Source organism: Muntiacus reevesi, chromosome 1 (assembly GCF_963930625.1).
Source record: "Muntiacus reevesi chromosome 1, mMunRee1.1, whole genome shotgun sequence".
Taxonomy (NCBI): Eukaryota; Metazoa; Chordata; class Mammalia; order Artiodactyla; family Cervidae; genus Muntiacus; species Muntiacus reevesi.
The window spans coordinates 181102730-181124561 of NC_089249.1; the positions used below are offsets into that span (position 1 = coordinate 181102730).

A 21832-nucleotide genomic window follows, 5' to 3' on the forward strand; every position below is an offset into this window, starting at 1 on the left:
AGGTTCAGGCTCGCTCTGCTTTCATCTTCTTCCCAAGTATCAGAACTGTTCTTTTCCTCTCTCCCCTGCCCCCGTTCTTCAGTCAAAGCATGACCTGGGAGTCAGAAGTTAAGGGTGTAGAGTGAAGCTTGCCATTCACCCCTGTCTCTGTCCCCTCTCTTCTCATGCCTGTCCCTGCTTCCCGCCCCAGGGGCAGCGGAACCTCCCTGTATCACTGCCGTCTTCTCTTCTACACCACAACTTTCAGTCAAACTCTCTTGAGCCAAATTGGCCAGGCTCTGCTTGTGAGAGATAAAATACTTTGGAGACATTAAAAAAACAAAAAACAAAAAAAAACCTCTCTCTTAAGAAAAACTGACTTTTAGGGTTATCGTCTCACTGTGGACCAAAAAGTCTAGGTCTATTTTGACCCTCAGAGGTGGGCAAGGACATCGGGTTTAGAGGGGTGCACCCTGCCTGCCACCGTGACCTCCTGGGGGCTTCGGGGTGATGGCTTAGCAGCCGTGACAACCACAGCTTTGCGGTTTTCCCCAGGATCATTCCATCACAGACATGTGGACGTCTAGTCCTCACAGAGCGAGTTGAGCCTGTCATCTTGTTGTACGGAAGGGAAGGCGCGGCGTGGGTGAGCTGGCTCCACCTTGCCAGTTATAGTTCACCTTGTCGGCGTGGGACTCAGGCCAGCGTCCACTCCCTCCAGACTCATGCACGAGTTGCAGTGACCATCCTGTAGGCTATCGGTCATCGCTTCCCTGGAGGAAAGCCAGGTCTGGGCAGAGAAACAAATTACAGTTGGAAAGTAGATTTGTGGGCAGGCGGCTTCCCATAGGGGCCACATGTAGGGCTGGCTGGAGGCGTCCCAGGACCCCTCTAGGCACATTCGCTCTGCCTTCTGTGGGTGCCATCTCAGCATACAGCAGGGTGACAGTGATCACCATGCTCTTTGTCCAGCATGCCCCATGTGCCTGCCCATCCCATCCATCACGAATCGATTTTACTTGCTAACTCTCAGATTTCCCAAAGGGTTTTCCTGCTGTTTGTAGGTAGCAATTTCCATTGCTCAGATAGAGATTCTAAAAGTTGGCATTCCGGGAGAGAAGGGCCCTGGCCTGAGATGACAGAGCGGGCTCTGGGAGAGGCATTTGGCAGGATCTGCCCTCACAAGGGGAAGGTCAGCAGCCTCGGGGGTTTGGTCTGCACACAGGGAGGGTGTGCTCGACAAGTTCATGCCTCTCCATTGAGTGATGGCATGAGTGGATTTGTTCTCTTGAAAGTGTGTCCTGAGTATCTGCTGGGTGCTGCTGTGTCCTGAGTGCTAGGGGCATGCAGGGGAAGCACAGAGGACTCGGGAAGTTGTGGACCCCCATGCTTGCTGGGAAGGAGATGAGATCTGGAGGCTGGGCCTCCAGAAGAGTCAAGCCTGGTCAGGAAGTGAATGAATGAAGTGGGTGGTAGTGAGGGCACTGTTTCAGGTAAGATCCTGAGAGTGTGTGAGGGTGGGGTCCGTGGGGAAGGGAGACTTGGTTGGCCCTGAACCCGGGGTTAACCTTCCAGTGTTTCTGGAAGGCCATGCTGGCTATGCTGTGGGGAGTGGGGGTTCCTCACCTTTCTTGTGGACTCCTCTGGCTTCTGGTGAGGCCCATGGGTACCTGTTCAAATAATGTTTGTAAATGTAAAAAATAAAATACATGTGTGTGCTAAATCACTTTGATTGCATCTGACTCTTTGCGGCCCCATGGACCACAGCCTGCCAGGCTTCTCTGTCCATGGGACTCTCCAGGCAAGAATACTAGAGTGGGTTGCCACGCCCTCCTCCAAGGGATCTTCCCGACCCAGGGATCCAACCCGGGTCTCTCTGTCTCCTTTATTAGCAGATGGGTTCTTTACCACTAGCGCCACCTGGGAAGCCCAAAAAAGAAAGTAAAAAATGAGAAAATACAAAGGAAGCCAACTGTCAGCTGTAGTTCCCAAAACAGAACACAGAAACCACCTTTGTGGGTATAGCAATATCTGTCCTTAATTAGCACATTAAAAATTAGATCTGGTGGCCGTCTAAAATGACTCCGCTTTCCAAGCTGTGATGAGTACAGATAATATTTCACAACCACCAGCCGCACCTATGGAGTAATTTCTACCAGTGACAGTCCCAGGATTGCCCCTGCGACTCGCGTTTGTGCTGTGTTCACCCTGGCAGAAGAGGCCACGTTGCAGTTAGCGGCTCCAGCGCTTAGACTGGGCAGTATCCACATCCCAGTGTAGGCTCTCGGTGGAGATTCCCTGGGGTGGTCGGAGGGGCTGCTGAGTAGAGAGGGGCGGTGTCCAGGCAGTGAGTGGTTGGCTGTAAGGGGGCAGGAGGAGCAGAGGGAAAGGAAGGGGTTGATTCAGAGCTGATGGTAATGCCTGAGCATAAAGTGTGGCAAGGAGGAAGGATTGCGGGAGTGTGCCCGGGTTCTGCCCTGGAGCTGAGCTGGTGGCAATGCCATTTACAAAGCCAGGGCTGGTCTGTGAGCCTGTGGTTTCTGCTGACATGTCCCTGGTTGTCTTTCAGGTCAACGAAATCTATCATGATGAGTCCTTGGGGGCCCACATCAATGTCGTCCTGGTGCGGATAATCCTGCTGAGCTACGGGAAGGTGAGTGGGCACTGCAGGCTGGTGCCTTCCAGGCTCACCAGGGCCCCCACCTCTGTGGGATGAATGGGGCCCTCCAGTGAGGCAAAGGCCCCCCTTTAAAAGCCTTTATGTTGGCCAAAACCACCTTGCCTCTCCCCAGGTGCCCTCTGCTTCCTATAAGAAGCAAGGAACTTCTGAGTCACCCCTACTCTCCTTTCAATCTCACCTTCTCTTTAAAAATTGAGGTTCGGGTTTGCTGAGACCAACAGATCAGGAGGTAACTGCCATGGAAAAGCTGGTTTTCACCCAGTTTCTGGCCCTGCAGGGCCACATGGGGAAATGCCAGGGCTGGTCGGGAGGCCTGGGGAAGGAGAGGGAAACTGTGGGTGAGCACCTTCATTATGGTTTCCTCGGGAAGGACCAGGGTAATCAAGGGTAAGCAGGCTTAGGATTGGCCAGTGTGAATCATTTCAGTGGGCTCTGGGGAATCAGGGCTGCCTCTGAGTGTCTGGTACCTGGCCCTTGGGGATTTGCTCTGGGGATAGTGGGCTGGAGTGTGAGTGCCTGATGAAGGAGATGGCTGGGGGCGTGGGCTCTGCATTGGTTGGTTTGCATCTGAAGAGCATACGCTTCAGAGTGAGCTCTTTACTGACTCTAGGAATTGGTTAACCCTGGGAGGGACAGTTCCTCCCAGGTCAGCAAGGCCCTGGACATCAAAGCATCGGAAATGCAAGGTTGAGACTCCTGCATTGACTCGGTTTGACTCCTGCCTGTCTTCAGCCGGTGTCCTCTTCTCATGCCATGTAGCTCCTGTTCTCACCGAGCTGTCTTGCCCTTCTTACACCCCTTTGCCGTCAGACTTGAAGCCTTTTTCCTATCAGCATGCACAGGTCTATGCAAGCAGGGTTAGGAAGTCCCCAGACGGAAAGAAAACTCTCCTGAAAGGAGAGCTGGTGAGGAAGGAAGGAGCCTCGTGGTGCCAGGCCAGTGTGAACTGAGCCAGGCCTCTGCTAAGCAACTTGGGAGCACTTTACTCAAAATTAACTCAGTCCAAGGACAAAGGAGGAGGTGGAGCTATGATGATCCCATTTTACAAGTAAGGACTTGTGAAACTTCAACTGAAGTTTAAGGCAGTTCAGTGGCGTGAGTAGCCAGTGGCATCTGGCTGCTTAGGAGTCCAGCTTCTCACCCTGACAGCCAAATTCTGGAATCCGTGGTCTGACCTCACTCAGTATGAATGAAGTCAGGTCATATTAAGATGAAGCCGAGGCACATCAGGCATAGTAATTATGTGGAGGGTTAAGTCCTCTACTCAGAGGCAGAGTCTTCGTCTCACAAAATGAAAGTGAACCGCACACAACATACGGGGCCTGCAGGACAGAAGTGACAGTGAAGGCCTTTGGCTGGACAAACTCCAGCAATGCTGGACCTTGAGTCCACTTTTCCTACCTTGGGAAGCGTGTCACTCTAAAGTGGCCCAAGCGACCACTGCGGAGGGCGGCAGTCATGGTCCCTCAATGTCCCAAGGACAACGTAAAATGTACTGAAGCAGGCTGTCAGAGCAAGGGGGAAGTCTGCAAAAAAACCTAACTGCAGGGGTCTTTCATACCCTTTCCGAGACCTTTAACAGATCACATCCTTAAAGGCATAGGAGTTTCAAATAATACAATGCTCATGCTTAGTCGCTCAGTCGTGTCCGAATCTGCAACCCCATGGACTATAGCCCACCAGGCTCCTCTGTCCATGGAATTTTCCCTAGCAAGAATGCTGGAGTGGGTTGCCATTTCCTACTCCAGGGGGTCTTCCCAACCCAGGAACTGAACCCATGTCACCTACACTGCAGCTGAATTCTTTACCACTGAGCTGCCTGGGAAACACAAATAATATAATGGGTAAAGTTAAATTAGTTATATCATCTTTTCCCCTTGCTATACCTATGGAAAGATATGCCTTCTTTTTTGAGGAATCATAGAACACTTAAGAATTACAAATGTACTTTAGGTCCTAAAGAAAATTTTAGTGAATTTCATACAGCAAAAATTGTTTGGACTACACTCAGTGCTCTAAAACTAGATGGAGGAAAGGGATATATAAAAAGAATAAATCCAGTCTCTCTGAAAAAAAAAAAATCTCCTGGGAAGAATACTGTTAGAGCCTCAATTGCAGGCTATTGGGAAAACCAACCAAAATGAGAGTACTACAAATCAAAACCTGTGGAGTGTGGCCAAAGCTGTATTCAGAGGCAGGTGCCTTCCAAGATCACACTGAGCCAATGAAACCCAAGTTAACCCTGTATTCAACTCAGTAAGTTAGAACAGAATTAACAACTACCCAAACCCAAAAACCTAAGGAAAGTAAAAGTAAGGAAATAGTTCAGAAAAAGGCAAAAATCAATAAACTAGAAATTAGAAAGTAGCAATAGGATCCATCGAGAAGCGAGCCTTGGGAAAAGCAAACATTTGGCATATTTAGTCTAGAAAAAAGAGAGGAAGCGAAAACTAAAAGAGCAGAAAGCATGTGTATAATGCAACCCACAGTGGGGTGCTTGTCCTGGCTGAAGGGAAAGCTTTGGGAGAAGTTGCTGCCCTATACTACTCAGCTGTTGGGAGATCTCTGCCTGGGCCTTTTCCCCGCCCCTCCACCCTGACACCCGGTGGTGGTCTGTGCAGGAGGGGCGTTCACACCTTCCTCTGCAGGTAAACAGGCAGTTTATGGCAGGGTGGGACATTCTAGGCATGCAGGCACAGCAAGCGGGGTAAGGCTAGGGTGACCCATGCCCAATGATACAGGTCCAGCCTCCGTTTGCCGACACAGGACTTTGGAATGTCCGATGGGACTTGTGCATCCCCACTAGAGCAGTCATCAACATGTTCCCTGTTCCTCCCCCTCCCTCCCCCTCCTCAGGCTGGGTTCCCCTTTCCTGGCCTGAGACCCCCTCATTAGCATCCTTCAGCATCTAAGGAATTTTGAGGTTGGTAGCTTGAGGGATGGGCATGATTATATCCAACCCTCTCCCCACTTTTTGCCTCTGCAGAGGGCAGGGGGTAGGAAGAGGAGAAGAGCTACCAAGTGGTCAGGGCACTAAAAAGAAAAACTGGAGGACTGTGTGTGGTTAACTGCTTACCAGTGCTGGCAAAGTTTTGGTTCTTATTTGGCCTGCGAACTGTCTGTCTCCTTCCCAATGTTGATTACTCAATGGAATAAAGCCTCGGTTATTTTAACTACTTCCTGACAGGCTTTGTGCTAAATTGTCCCCACCCAAAGATGTTTCTTCTTGTTTTTCTTTCCTTAAGTATCCCACACAGGTAGAAACCTGGTAGAAACCAGTAGAAAATCTGAAGGTAAGATTTTGAGAAACTCTGGGTCAGGGACCCAGAAGATCTTGGGAAATTAAGGATTTCTTAGGGAAATGGGAAACCCCATAATCATGTGGGAACTCAAGTGCTTAATTGTTTTCAAAGTTATCTTAAAATTACGTCTAAATAGAGAATCAGATAATTGGTTTTTGCCAGTATATTCTTATTCATTTGCCAAGGAATTATTAAGCAAAGATAATGCAATATCATATAAACAATTTCAGAATGTGTATATGTTCTAAACTCCACCCAATTTCTCTTTCAGGCCAATATGATTCCTACATGCAAAGTTGCCAAAGGTAGCATATCTAAGACAAAGTACAGACCTGTTTCACTTCTAAAAATAGATGTAAAAAATCCTGAGGCTTTAAGCCTTTCATTCAACAATGCATAAAGAGAAATTCCCCTCATGATTAAATAGGGTTTATTATAGGAATGTGATGATTGTTTAATATCAGAAGATCTATTCATATAATTTGTCACTCCATTCGCCCAAGGACAAAGCTCATCATCTGACAAGCACTTGTTGAGGGTTTTTGTGCATCAAGTGCCGCTGTGTTTCACTGCCATGATCCCGGACCTCGGGGGCTGCTCTTGAGTGGAGGTGCAGACGAGGAAATGGTTGTAACTGGGGCTCAGAGGCTTGGCAGGGGAAGGGCGAGGCAGGCAGTCCTTACTTAGAGGTCAAGGCAAGTGACTGAACTGGACGCAGTGACTTTTCAGCCACAGGGAGGGAGTGAAAAAGGGCAAGAACCAGCACAGGCATGTTTCAAGTTAAAGGCAGGAAGAGAACAGGCTGTTGGAGGAACAGGGGGCAGCTGAATCTGACTGAAGGGGACAGTACAAGATGGGGAAACAGCAGAAGTTGGTGCTGAAGAAGCTAGCTGGAAGGAGTGGATCCTGAGGGATCCTGCCAAGGGGTTTGGTTTTCTCACTAGGGCAGTTTCTAGCAGGAGAGTAACACGATCCGATTTGCATTTCTAAGAAGATGCCCGGGCTCCAGTGTGCAGAATGGCCGTGGGAGTGGTGGCTTAGGAGAAAGTGGGCAGCATCAAAGGGAGGACAGTCGTGGGCTCTCCTGGGACCACAGCCACAGGGTGGATGGAGAAGGGAGAGAATTTTAGGAGGCCGAACCAGAGGGGGATGGGTGCTACGTGGATGAAGGTGAAAGGACACCGAGCCTGTGCCGTGGGCAGCCTGGCAGGTGACGAGGCGGCCCTCTGAGGTGGCGAGCACAGGAGGGGATGTGGCCCGTGGGGGAGAAAGGCAGCGAGCTCAGAGGAGATGTGCTGGCTTGGGCGCCTTGGGCCGTTCCAGTGGAGACAGTCAGGGAGACACTGGCACGCGGGGCTGAAGCCTGGAGGGCAGAGGTGTGCATCCTTTGCAGAGGCAAGGGTGGGGTGCGCAGGGAAGCACCCCGAGTCCGGGGCAGCGGACAGAGCCCAGAAGCCCCTGCTGAAGGCACCAGCAGGGCAAGGAGCGTGATCAGCTCCTTGGGAGCTGAGAGGGTGAGAACGGGTAACAGATGGTAACATGACAGCCCAAATTTTATTTAAAGTAGAAAAAGAAGCACATTGTCCCTAAAAGTGTTCTGCATTGCTAATTCTTAGGATGTTCTTAGATGTTCCATAGGAGAATAGAGGGGTTCCATGGTCAAATGAGCCTGGGAAAGGCCTATAAGACAAAGTAAAACAGGTATTTCTGACAACAAAATTTCTTAGAGACTTTACTATGAAAATGTGCAAAATGTACCTGGTGAATCTCTAAGAGGTGGAACAATTCACATGGTTTCCCAAAACTGTTTCTCAACAGAACCCTTTTCCTCATGGAATCAACGCTCTGCAGAATTTGCTTTGGAAAATGCTGCCCTTATGAGACAGTTAAAGTAAAACGGGCAACAAGAAAGAGACATAGAACTTTGTTACTGAGGTTTTGTAAACTCTACACAATATCATATGACGTGAAACCAGTATCCAAGGAGGGTAGATAATATTACAATTGTTTGCTGATGCTTATGTGCCTGGAAAACCGAAAAAAATCCATTGGAAAACTTTTAGGGTTAAGAAAGGAGTTTAGTGACATGGTCAAATATAAGATAATTACACAAAGCCCAATAATTTCTGTGTAAACTGACAATACCCTGGTGTCCGTGCCTGCATGCTAAGTTGCTTCAGTCGTGTCTGATTCTTTGCGACCCCATGGACTGTAGCCCACCAGGCTCCTCTGTCTGTGGGGTTCTCCAGGCAAGAATATTGGAGTGGGTTGCATGCCCTCTTCCAGGGGGTCTTCCTGACCCAGGGATCCAACCCTCATCTCTACCTGCATTGACAGGTGGGTTCTTTACCATTAGTCCACCTGGGAAGCCCTACAATGCCCTGGTAGTAAAGATAGTAGGGAAAGAGTCTACGGCCATACCACCCTGAATGCGCCCGATCTCGTCAGATAATAGGGAAAGAAAAGTTCCCTTTAGGATAGTAACCAAAAATATAAAATATCTGGCCTAGTCCTAACAAGACAATGTAAGACCTACATATAGGAAGAAAATTGCACATTGTTAATGGTGCTTCCCTGTAGCTCAACCGGTAAAGAATCTGCCTGAAACGAAGGAGACCCCAGTTTGATTCCTGGATCAGGAAGATCCCCTGGAGAAGGGCTAGGCTACCCACCCCAGTATTCTTGGGCTTCCCCGGTGACTCAGACAGTAAAGAATCCACCTGCAATGTGGGATACTTGGGTTCCATCCCTTGGTTGCAAAGATCCCCTGGAGGAGGGCGTGGGACCCACTCCAGTATTCTTTCTAGGAGAATCCCATGGACATAGGAGCCTTGTGGGCTACAGTTCATGGGGTCACAAAGACTTGGCATGACTGAGCAACTAAGCACAATGATAGGAAAAAAATAAAAATACACGAAGAGACATATGCTGTTCCTTACAGGAATACTGGGCATTGTAGTGATGTTGATTTTTTCCTAGATTAATAATTGGAAACTTGATGAAATGATTCTGAGATTCATCTACAAGCATAAACGTTCAAGAATGGCTGGGAAAACCTTGAAAGCCAAGCAGATAAAAAGGATTTACTATGAACACCTTGTAAAGCAAAAATAAGTAAGATCATACTATGTTTGCATAAATGTTAACAGATCAACTGAATAAAATATATAAGTCTGAAAATGCCTCTCATAAATAAAATGTGATAATATAAATGGAATGGTTATTAAGTGTTAGAATAAATATATGATAAATAGTAAGTTAAGTATATCAGATGATAAATATATAACAATAAAATTCAGCTATTTAAATCATACAAGTCAAGAAGAAAATATTCATTGTCAAGGGCTTCCTAAGCGAAAATACAGTAGAAAGGATTATAAAGGGGAAGATAGATATATATTTGAGTACTTAAAATATAAAATTGTCAAAAAACACTGTCAAAAGGCAAACCACAATGAGGAAAAGCATTTGCAATATGGAAAAATAATATATGAAGAGTCCTAGGAAAAATAGACTTGGCAATTGACATAAGCAATTAACTAAAGAAAAAATACAAGTTGCAAAAAAGAAAATATTGAGCTTTACTATTAATCAAGAAAATAAAATGATTTACCGTTTTAAAAGCATCAGCTGTGTTAATATTAAAAAGACAGATTTGCTACTGCTTTGGGTGAATGCAGCAGTACACGCTCCTATTTTCGAGTGTAAATGTGTACGCATTTCTAGAAGGAAAGGTGACAGTTGGTCACTTCCCTTTAAAAGGTTCTTCATGTTTGCCCCCAGTCATTCGTTCATTTCTGTGATTCTATTCCAAAGCAGTTAACAGGCCCGTGCATGAAGTTTTAGGCCTAAGCCAAAGGTCATGGCCTTATTGCTAAGTGTAAACAACTGGAAGCAATCTAAATTGTCTGCCAATAAGGGTCTAGTTACATAAATTACAGCATATCTCTGTGGTGGGTTATTCAGTTCAGTTCAGTTCAGTCACTCAGTTGTGTCCGACTCTTTGTGACCCCATGAACTGCAGCACGCCAGGCCTCCCTGTCCATCACCAACTCCCAGAGTTTACTCAAACCCATGTCCATCGAGTTGGTGATGCCATCCAGCCATCTCATCCTCTGTCGTCCCCTTCTCCTCCCGCCTTCAATCTTTCCCAACATCAGGGTCTTTTCCAATGAGTCAACTCTTCGCATGAGGTGGCCAAAGTACTGGAGTTTCAGCTTCAGCATCAGTCCTTCCAATGAACACCCAGGACTGATCTCCTTTAGGATGGGCTGGTTGGATCTCCTTGCAGTCCAAGGGACTCTCAAGAGTCTTCTCCAACACCACAGTTCAAAAGCATCAATTCTTCGGCGCTCAGCTTTCTTCACAGTCCAACTCTCACATCCATACATGACCACTGGAAAAACCATAACCTTGACTAGACAGACCTTTGTTGACAGAGTAATGTCTCTGCTTTTTAATATGCTGTCTAGGTTGGTCATAACTTTCCTTTCAAAGAGTAAGCATCTTTTAATTTCATGGCTACAGTCACCACCTGCAGTGATTTTGGAGCCCAAGAAACTAAAGCCAGCCTCTGTTTCCCCATCTATTTGCCATGAAGTGATGGGAACGGATGCCATGATCTTAGTTTTCTGAATGTTGAACTTTAAGCCAACTCTTTCACTCTCCTTTTTCACCTTCATCAAGAGGCTCTTTAGTTCTTCTTCACTTTCTGCCATAATGGTGGTGTCATCTGCATATCTGAGGTTATTGATATTTCTCCCTGCAATCTTGATTCCAGCTTGTGCTTCATCCAGCCTGGCTTTTCTCATGATGTACTCTGCATATAAGTTAAATAAGCAGGGTGACAATATACAGCCTTGATGTACTCTTTTTCCTATTTGGAACCAGTCTGTTGTTCCATGTCCAGTTCTAACTATTGCTTCCTGACCTGCATACAGGTTTCTCAAGAGGCAGGTCAGGTGGTCTGGCATTCCCATCTCTTGAAGAATTTTCCACAGTTTATTGTGATCCACACAGTCAAAGGCTTTGGCATAGTCAATAAATCAGAAATAGATGTTTTTCTGGAACGCTCTTGCTTTTTCAATAGTGGGTTATTAGACTGGCAATAAATCCCATTTTCAAAGCATGTGTAAGGGGTTTAGGAAATGGTTACAGCATAAAGTCAAGTTGGTTTACTTTTGGGGAAAGAAGGATATAAGCTCCCAGTATTATGATCTCGAGTTTGTGTACAAATATATACAAAGTAGGGAATGAAGGAAAACATAAATTGTGAACAGTACTTATCTCTGGGTAGTATGTCATGGATTTTTATTTTCTTCTTTCTACTTTGCTGAATTTTCTTAATATATCATGGGATATTTCTTTTATACTTGAGGATTTCTTTTATACACTTATAGCACATTTTTAGCTATAGAAAAATTAATTTTTTTTTTAAGCAATAATTTAAGAATGAGAGAGCCCAGGTATTTCTGTAACTGAGCAGCAGCGCCTGCGGAAGGTGTCTGGTGGCCACAAGTGTCGTGTCCAGCATTTCATTTCTGATTTGAAGGAGGACGTAGAAAGGACTCCATGCTTTACTGGGCACCTCTTCTCTGCGATGGCTTGGGGGTAGTGGAGAGGCATCTGTGTTCTTCTGCCCTGTGGGCAATCTTACCTTTCCTGTGCCTGGGCCTGGGACCTCTGTCACCTGAGTGTCGATGGAAACTTCGGGCAAGCCGTCTCGGCTAGAGGGGGATGCAGGCTGCCACCAGTGCCTGGCCTTGCCTGCAGGTGAGGTTGGGTTAGTGAGGTGTTGCAGGCCCCTCCTACATAGCCATGGCCAGTCTGGCCATCATTCCTTATGTTCCACCTTGTCGGGAGGGACTCTGCTTTGCCTGGGCCATGTTGATCCCCTCGGAGTCCCCCACAGGCAGAGTGAGGGTAAGGGGAGTGGGCATGGGCCCCTAGTGATGCTACAGCCTCCTCTTTCTGGGCATGGTGTGGGGAGGGCAGGCCATGGGGCTGACCGGAGACCCTGGCCAATGAGATAGGTGCCGCAGCCCACCTGGGCAGTGGGACAGCTCCAGCGAGACCAGGACCGATACAGTGAGAAGGGAGGGCACGAGGGTCCCCGTTCACCTCCCCGACTTCCTGCCGGGAAGCTGAGGACTCCATGGTGATGAGGTGACAGGCACAGCTGGGCAGACTCAGAATGCCCCTCCGCCTGTGCCCCAGGATGGAGCGGGGCCCAGCCGTCTCCTGCAGCCGAGCCTCCGCCATGCCTTGCCCCATGCCCTGCCCCATGCCCTGCCTGCCGCCCCCACCTCCATATCCCTGCTGTTCTCAGGAAGCCGCAGGGGAGGCTGCCACCCCTCAGAGCCTGTGTGTCCTTCAGGGTTCCAGAAAGTTACAGGGCCAGACTTGGGCCTCCTCAGCAAGTTGTGGGATTGTAAGAGGCAAGTGGGGTCTACGGTGGGAATCTCACTTTCCCCGGGGAGGACACACTGGAGAAACACAGGTGGGGGGGATGGGAGAGTCAGGAGGACCTGGCTGGCCAACCACGTCCAGAAAGGCCGGTGCTGGACAGACATCGGATGCAGAGGGGCTGGGGCCCCCGCCACAGGCTAGCCCTTCGTCTCTGCAGCAGGCGCGCCTCGCACAGGAGCCCAGGGACAGTGTGGTATGCTTGGCTGTGGGCTCAGGGGCAACACCCTTGGGAAAGGAGGGGTCACTGCATGGACCTGAAGCAATCAAACAGGAAGTCGGACAGTGACAGTCCCTGGAGAGTAGGTGCCAGGGCCTAGGATGCCAGGCCAGACAAACAGAGCACCTCAGAACCGGAGGTCACATCACTGACCAGTATTACTGTAAGTACATTTAAAAAGAATAACTGGAAAAGAGAAATGTGATAAAACCAAGATTATCCATGAATAGCAGCCCCGACTTTTTCTTATTAAATTCCATAGACATAAAGCCACTCCACCAAACTGCTGTGAAAATTTCCCATGTCTGTATTTATCTCATTGTGGGCGATAACTGTTTGTGTCCACCGGTCACAGACTCCACTCGGCAGAGTGCTGGGGTTAAGGCCCTGTTACCAGGGCTCTCAGGGACCTCAGGAAGTGGGAGGACCCATCTCTTGGGCAGATGGATCCCGGGATGTGCCTGCCCCCAGGCCTGGGGCACCAGCTCCCCATGAGATCACCAGGAAACAAGGTCGTTGTGGAGTGGTGAGCACCTCGAAGGAGACAGAGCACCGGCTGTCCTGGGTGGGGTGACCCAGAGGGGACTGCCTGGCTGGCATTCTTGTAGAGGGAGTGAGCTCTGCTTGTTGCAGGAAAAGCCAGGAAAGGCTTCTGGATGAGAGTCACAAATAGAGTTTGGCACCCAAGGAGAATGGATTCGATGAGCTGCTCTTAAAGGAGCCACGTGCTTCCTGACAGTGAGTGAGGCCCTGTCCGTGCAAGGCTTGAGGCACAGAAAGACTAAGGGGAGTGCAGGAGACCCCCACCAGGAGAGGGCCCTGAGCTGTGTCTTCCAAGGTCTGCTGAGTCAGGGTAAGGGGGTGGGTCTGGGAGCTGTGAGACCAAGACCCAGACTTGGGGCAGAAAGTGGCCTAGGTGTTCAGATTCTGTTATTCATTCCAAACTGTGATGGAAGCAGACCAGCTTCCCTGCCCTCTGCTCCCCTCACGCCTGTCCCCAGGCCCCACCGAAGCCCCGCTGGGGATGAAATCGGGAGTACTTGTGCAAAGGACATGTTGTTTGTCTTCCAGCTTATGAGGAGCCTCTGAGTTATCTCAAGTTTTTCCTAAAACAACATTTTTCTCCATTTCTTAAAAAAAAAAAAAAAAAACACAGCAGAAGAAAAGAGATTATCTTATTTTATACAATATGCCATCAGCCAGGGAGCAGAACATCAGCAACACTTGAGGGTTGCATAGCAACTGGCTTTTCAATTGATTTTTTTGAGAAGGAACCAAAGCTACTGAACTGTTCTCATTTTAAATATTTCCTAAGATGATGAAAATCAAAGCAAATGGAAATCAGAGACTTGGGGACAATCAAAGAACATAAGGTATCTTGTTGTGAAAGATGAGGTCAAGGCAAAGTATGGAACGCTCCTAGGAATTTTTCAGCATTAGAGCAGAAGGGTCGGGGAAATTCTGACTGTGAGTCTCAGGGGAAGGCAAGAGAGAAAATGCTGGGGCAGAACTCAGCATTCAAGGGGCCGGTGCCACCGCCCTCTTCCTGCATATCCCAGGCCATTGCCGACCTGATACAGACCTCTGCTTCCCTGACTGTGTGTAGGGGATTCAGAGCATCCCAGGGACAGGCCCCTGGCTTCCTCAGAGTCTGGGTCCCGACCCCCAAGCACTCGGTGCCAGGCATGGTGCCCGGCCCTTGGTCACTGTGGCCGACCTCCTGAGCCGGAGTCTCCAGGGTCCAGAGAAGAATGGCAAGCGGTGGAGGCAGATGTGCCCTACAGGCTTGAGCTGGGAAGGTTCACTTGAAGAATCCTGAGCTGGTGGCTTGGCTTTCTCTGGGAATAGATTCCCAGCCTCTGGGAGGATGTCTGGAATGTGCCTTGATAATCCAGGGGTCCTGAGCAGAGAAATACGGATCACGCCCTCTAGCCCTCACTGGTGATGGGGTTGTGGATGCCTGTGGTGAGGTTTGAACTCCAGATACTCCCTGGCACCCCAGAGCAGCCTGGAGAAGACCCCCAGCCTGGTGTTAATTCTGGGCCCTGTTGGTTCTTGAGAGTCATTCACTATCATTGAGCCTTAGGGTCCCCTGGAAGGTGAAAGCACACTGGCAGTGGCAACCGGAGGCGAGGGTTCCTGCAAGTTTCAGCCTGCGGTGCCCTCGTTGGGTCGGTCCGCTCTGCAGCCCACCCACCTCACCCTTCCCTCACAGCAGCTCTCTGGGGCACTTACCTCACCACCCACCCCGCCCTACCCCCGCCGACAGGACAGGCAGGCGAGTGGCCTGCCGAAGTCACACAACGGGGAGCGACTTTGCTCAGGGAGGCTGGGTTGGGCTGTTTTTCCACAGGGCTCCTTGGGTGTGCTCCTCTTGGGGGTTCCCCATGGCAGGGTTCCCCCCAGAGGGCGAGTTTGCAGCCCCCCACCTTGGGGATGCGCATGGCATGTAGCAGGAAGAAGTCAGGATGCTCCTCTGCATCCTTCATTGCACAGACCGGCCCCCGCCGCAGAGAATTACCTGCCTTGCATTTTAGCAGTGCCAGGGTTGAGAAGGGAGCTCTGCTTTCTTGGACCCAGCAGACCCGGACTGCTGTCTGCGCACGCGGTCCTGTGTTGTGCTTCTTTGGGAGGGCGGGTTTGCGGGGGGCTCCGTCTGGGGTCAGAGCAGTTGAGAAGGTTTTGGTTGGCTTCCGCTGGATGGGAGTATTGCGGGTGCTGAGGGCCGTGGCCGGAAGCGCCTGAGCTCCCAGCTGTGCGCTGCGGTCGCGGAGGGGGCGCCAGGGACAGGGAAGGAGGGGCCATGTCCAGGGGCAAGGGCCGATGACAGCGGAGCAGGCTTCCACCCCCAGGGCCCCGAGCTGTCCCGGGGAGCCCCACCACCACTCGCAGGTGCCTTGGTGTGTGGGATGGGTGGTCTGAGGCATTCCCGATGTACCCTGGAACCTGCGGAGCCTCCACGCTGCTGTTTCCACTTTTCTCCTGTCTCCTTGACCAAAGGAGGTGAGAGCGTAAATAATTCAGCTCATGTGATCATGAAGGATGGTCAGTTGCCGTGTGCTGGGCCCTGGGGACTTGCAGCCCAGATGGGGCCTGGAGGCCTGGAGGAGGGTGACGTCAGCGTCACGGCTGCAAGTCCCCAGGGCCCAGCACACGGCCACTGACCATCCTTCATGATCACATGAGCAAACCCAGAGCAAACAATGGAGATGTCAGACAGCAGAGATTGGGACAGAACTTTCTGCACAAGTCTTAATTGATCTGTTTAATGTGGGACCCCGGAGGCCGGCTGGGGCCCCCGTGGTTCCGTTTGAGCCGGTGGCCGGCGTCTCAGGAGCAGCGGCGCTTTGATCCAGGCGCACGAGGCTCCCGCCGCTGTTCCCGCGGCAGCAGCGCCACCTGGTGGCCACCTCGGCTCTCGCCCTTCCTTTCCTGTCCTGGCTGCGTAGGGGAGGTATGGCCCCCAGACAGAACGCTTTCAGAGGTGGCGTGGCTTCCAGGCTCCCCTCGGAGGCATTTTACTTGTATGTATTACACCCCTAGGAAAAGAATCCAAAGATTTTTTTCCTCCTGTGTGCCTTCGTCGTGCTTCTTCATGGTCTTTGATGCCCGCTGAGGTTGTCAGGACAGGGAAACCAAGCTGACCGGGTGGGAGCTGGTGGTTATTCTGCCGTTTTTCTAGATCCTTGAGGTGCACATCAAGTCTGAGGCTGACCGCTCCTCACTTACTCAGCCTGCCTGTGAAGCTCACACAACTTTCCCAGCTCTGCGATCATCGGTGATGTAGAATTCGCCAACTGACCATCCTTCATGATCACAGTTAGGAGCCTGTCAATGGCTTTGGTGCATGGCCTTATGAGCTCCTGGCGTTTGCCTCTTTTCAGCACTGTTGATATTCTTGAGAGCATCAGCCAGGACATTCACACATACTATTATGGCGGCACGGAAAGATGGCGGGATATCTGTCACTTCCGAAAGAAAGATAGACATGTCTCTTGTCCTTGCTTGGATAGGACTGCAGTCTATGTGCTGCGTGATGCGTGGCAAAGGCGTGGGATGGAGGGCTGTGAGTGTGATTCAGGTGGCAGAGCAGTGTGGGGAGGTCCCACTAGCGCCCGAGGGAACCTTCTGGATGCCCAGACCTCCCTCCTGGGCCCTCTGCCTGGACAGCTCTGTCTGTGAAGAGCCCCTTCAAGGCAGGCAGAACCTATGGGAAGGCTGGCAGCTCTCAGGAAGGGGGAGAAGTAGGCTAAGGAAGGGTTGAGTCTGGGGTGCAGTCTTCTGCCTGGAAGCTCATGGGTGCTTGTTTGGGGGTGGGGGTTGCCTCTGGGCGAGCCTACTTCACCTGGTGTTTTGATACTTTTGAGCCTCTGATCCAATGACCTTACTTGAATCCCCAGCTGGCTCTAAACTGTTCCCCCCAGGAGCTGCACTTGAGAAGCAGCAGAGCTCCCCAAAGGAAAATTGCTGAACTTTTACCAAGAAGGAAACCTGGGTCCAAAGAGATGATCTCTGGCCTCTGTCCCAGGGCGCTGCAGACTCTCCCTTTGCATGCGCGTGTGTGGTCCTCTCCCGTGCCTCCTCCTCAAGCTCCATGGCCAGAAGCCGTGCCTCCTCCCCTGCCTGCCGACTTGCTCGTCTCCTGCCACATCAGGGTCCTGACTGTGTCCTCTCTCCCCACTGACTCAGCTCTTTCTAAAACGCACACGGGTCTGGCACCTGCCGCGCAGCACGAGGCACGCTGCACCCTCCTGAGCTCTCCAGACCAGCACGCAGGAGGATACCAGCCCTTAGTTCCTTGAGAATGGCCAGAACCTTGAGACAACTGGGACGTGGGCAAAGAAACAGGAAGTCCGAGCAGCTCTGGACTGTGGCTGTCAGACGCTGACGTCACCCTCCTCCAGGCCTCCAGGCCCCATCTGGGCTGCAAGTCCCCAGGGCCCAGCACACGGCCACTGCTTTTTGTGACCTGCCTCTTCAGGGCCACCTCGTCCTGGTGGAACCCCTCCGAGCCCCTCTTTCTGCCCCTCCCCTTGGGGAGTCTCCTCGGAACCCAAAAGCAGAGAGAGTCCCAGACAACTCCTGCTCTGGGTCCTGCAGTGCAGACCCCCACAGGCCTGGAGAAGAGAGCTGATGGGCTGCTGCTTGGAGTGGAGGAAGGGAAGACAAGGCCAGAACAAAATGCAAATCAATACTTCAATAAATTATCCTGCCATAGCAGTGAGATCACAGTGGCTGCTGAGAGGGGCTTGGAACCTGGGCTGAATCCAAGGGCCTGGTGTCTGGGAGGCAGGAGGCACTCATCAGCATGCCAGTGTTAGGTCCAGCCCGGAAGGGCCTTTATTCCAGGGTTCCTTACCTGGTGACCTGAGGGATATGTCTTCTTTGGTCCACAGAACTTCTCTGTGGGCTTCGCAGGTGGCTCAGGTGGTAAAGAATCTGCCTGCGATGCCGGAGACCCAAATTTGATCCCTGGGTCAGGAAGATCCCCTGGAGAAGGGAATGGCAACCCCCTCCAGTATTCTTGCCTGGAAAACTCCTTGGACAGAGGATCCTGGCAGACTATAATCCATGGGGTCGCAGAGTCGGACATCATCGAGCAACTCACACACACACACACACACACATACACACACACACACACACACTTCTTTGTAAAATGTAAAGACTGGCCTAAGAGGTCTGTCTGGCGACAGTTCTGGGCTCTGTTCTTGCATACCATGCCCATGGAGCTGGTGCTGAGTATTGTTGCCCTGCACTGGGGCATGGGCTCCTTGGTTTGCCAGTTCTTGCCACTCCAACCTGCCTCACTGACTCACATCACCAGCCTTGGCCTGTGGGCCTTGGGTTTGCAACATCTACCCATCACTTCCAACGAGCCCACTCCCTGAGCAGTCAGGCCTCTCTCTGAGCCCCCAGACTGCTTGTTCTCACCTCGTTTCAGCCTTTGGCTCAGTCTCCAACTCCATGCCCTTATTCCTGTTCTTTGGGCCTGACGCCATGTCTTTCTAGTTGGGCCTCTTGACTTCTCTTCAAACAATGACTAGGGCTTCTCTCCCACTGGTGCTGGACACACTAGCTGAACCTCCAACCAGCCAGCCAGTGCACTTGACTGGGCTTCCCACGAATCTCCAAGGCCAAAGTCCACTGCTAGTGATTTTTCATCTACAAGTGACAATAACACAACTCCAGTTTACTTTCATGGGAGGAATTTCCTGACACACGTATATGAGACACATCTCTGCTGCAAGCAGCCTCTCGGATGGCCCCTGCGAGCCCACATCTTGGTATTCACTCCCTGCTGTGCTCCTTTCCCTGCCGGCATGGGCAGGACCGAGATCAGCCTCTCAGTGGACTATGGCTTGTGTCTCGGAGATGCGCTCTCGGGTCACTCGTGCTGGGGAAAGCAAGTGGCCCTGTGTGACTGCTCTGTGGCGAGGTCCTTGTGAGGGGCCAAGGAGCCCTAGGTCCAGCAGCATGTGAGGAACTGGATCCTGCCAGTAACCACATGAGTGAGTGTGTGAGTGTGTCCCACCCAGGGGAGCCTTCAGCTGAGATTGCAGCCCCAGTCTCAGCTGCCAGCAATCTCAGGGAGAACCTTGAGTAGAGGACCCACTGGATTGCCTTTGGATTCCTAACCCAGAAACCGTGAGATAACAAGTGTTTGGGGTTTTTCAGATCATGTGTGTGTGTGTTAGTCACTCAGTTGTGTTTAACTCTTTGTGACCCCCATGGACTGTAGACAGTCCATGGAGCTCTCCAGGCAAGAATACTGGAGTGAGTAGCCATTCCCTTCTCCAGGGAATGTTCCTGACCCAGGGATGGAACCAGGGTTTCCTGCATCATAGGCTGATTCTTAACCATCTGAGCTGCCAGGGAAACTCTTTTCAGATTTCCAAACTTTTCAGATCATAAAGTTTGGAAATAACTCATTATGTTATTGTTATTCATTGTTGTTTGCTAAGTCACTAAGTCGTATCCAACCCTTTGTGACCCCACGGGCTGCAGCAAGCCAGGCTTCCCTGTCCTTCACTATCTCCTGGAGTTTGCTCAAACCCATGTCCATTGAGTCGGTGATGCCATCCAACCATCTCATCCTCTGTCGGCCCTTCTCCTCCTGCTCTCAATCTTTCCCAGGATCAGGGTCTTTTCCAAGATCAGGGTCTTTTCCAATGAGTCAGCTCTTCACATCAAGGGGCCAAAGTATTGGAGTTTCAGCTTCAACATCAGTCTTTCCAATGAATATTCAGGGTTGATTTCCTTTAGAATTCACTGGTTGATTTCCTTTAGAATTCACTTTAGAATTCTTTTAGAATCTCCTTACTGTCCAAGGAACTCAATAGTATTCTCCAGCACCACAATTTGAAAGCATCAGTTCTTCAGCTCTCAGCCTTCTTTATGGTCCAACTCTCACATCTGTACATGACTACTGAAAAAAAACCACAGCTTTGACTATATGGATCTTTGTTGGCAAAGTGATGTCTCTGCTTTTTAATAGACTGTCTAGGTTTGTCATAGCTTTTCTTCTAAGGTGTAACCATCTTTTAATTTCATGGTTGCAGTCACCATTATGTAGCAGTAGATAATAAACAGGCCTGTGGTCAGCTGGCTTCAGGCCTGGGTAAGCCGTGTGGCTGTGTGAGGTCACTGGGAATCACCCTCTCTGCACCCCAGGCCACACTGTCTGTTCTGCTTTCTTCCTCCCCTGGAATTCTCTGCCCTGGGGGAAGGTCCAGGCTCATAGTCACACATCTTCCCAACCCCTTGGCCCCAACCATCATGGTGCTGGGAAAGTGCTAGGTGGGGTTGTCTGGGCTTGACCTCTCCCACCCCTGAGCCTGAGGTTGTTTCCAGATTAACAGAGATCTTTTACCAGAGGGAGATTGGGCTGTTGTCAGAAGAATGCAGGCAAAAGTAACTGTAACCAATGAGGGGTTCAGTCCCCTGATGTTTGGGCTGAGAGGCATGGCTCTGGAGGAAACGAGGCCCTTTTGCTGGAGGTGGCTGACTGAGCCCAGGTGGCTCAGTGCTTTCCTGGTGGCTAAAATGGTAAAGAATCTGCCTGCAATGCAGGAAACCCTGGTTTCATCCTTGGAGGAGGGAATGGCTACCCACTCCAGTATTCTTGCCTGGAGAACTCCATGAACAAGGAGCCTGGCAGGCTACAGTCCATGGGGCTTGCAAAGGGTTGGACACGACTGAGTGATCTGTACATGTCTTGGGCTTTGTGGAGCTGGGAGTCCCCCTCCTGTGGGGGCTCTGCAGCCATCCTTGATCGGGTGGTGATCAGTGGCCCTTGTGGTCAGGACTGGAGTGGCAATCTTAAGTCCACTGGGGTCCAAACTCAGGCAGCAAATCAGATCCATCGCTGAGGGTCCCTTCCTTCTCATTCCACCCAAAGTTCCTTCCCTAGAAAGGAGAGTTTTTAACTTGCTTCCTCCTCCAGAGCTGTGGCGTCTCACGGTTTTCTGGAGGCAGTGATCACCTGGTGGGGTTTTGGACTGCCCTGCCTGGATGAGGTACAGATGCCATGTCCCTGTCCTTTGCCCCTCTTGTGTCATTTGGGGTGGGCAAGACTGTGCTGCAGAAGCAGACCAGATCCATGTCCCAGCAGCTCACAGCAACAGAGCTTGATTTCTCGCTCACACTTGCCTCTTCCGTGTGAATTGGCATCGGACTCTGGTCTCATTTTCACTCAGGACCTGGGTGACAGGTGGCTGGTTCCCATGCCAGCCAGGAGAGATCTCTGAAGGCTCTCATGTGGGCAATAAAGTGCTCAGACCAGGAAGGCACACATCACTTTTGATCACAACTATTTGGCCGGAGATAGTCACATGCTTTCCCAGTCACAGGGAGGGCAGTAATGTACCTCTCTTCCCCTTTCCCAGCATCCTCTGGGCTGTCCATCTCTGGGGAATGTCCAGTAGGTCTCAGTCACCAGATCTTCCCCTCCTATCTGTGACTGACTGAATGCTGTTAAAACAAGTATTCTTATCTCTCAGGAGCAATTGGCTCTGTGCTTAGGACGTGGGAACTGGTCCACCGTCTTGTAAACCATTGACTTGGGTAACTCACGGGATGCCTGGCAATGATGGGTCTTCCCTGGCCTTGACTCATTCTTCCTTCTTCTGCAACATGCTGGCTTACTGACAGTACCCTATAAATACACCCCAAGCCCATTCTACT

At 50.6% G+C, this 21832-nt stretch overlaps 1 protein-coding gene across 1 annotated transcript in view; it reads left to right on the forward strand.

The window, feature by feature from the left end:
- Positions 1-21832, forward strand: part of ADAMTS2 (ADAM metallopeptidase with thrombospondin type 1 motif 2) — a 254371-nt gene that overhangs the window by 176567 nt on the left and 55972 nt on the right. The window contains exon 5 of the mRNA XM_065917308.1: positions 2549-2632. Within this exon, the coding sequence (XP_065773380.1) occupies positions 2549-2632 (84 nt within the window). The remainder of the gene's footprint in view (positions 1-2548; positions 2633-21832) is intronic.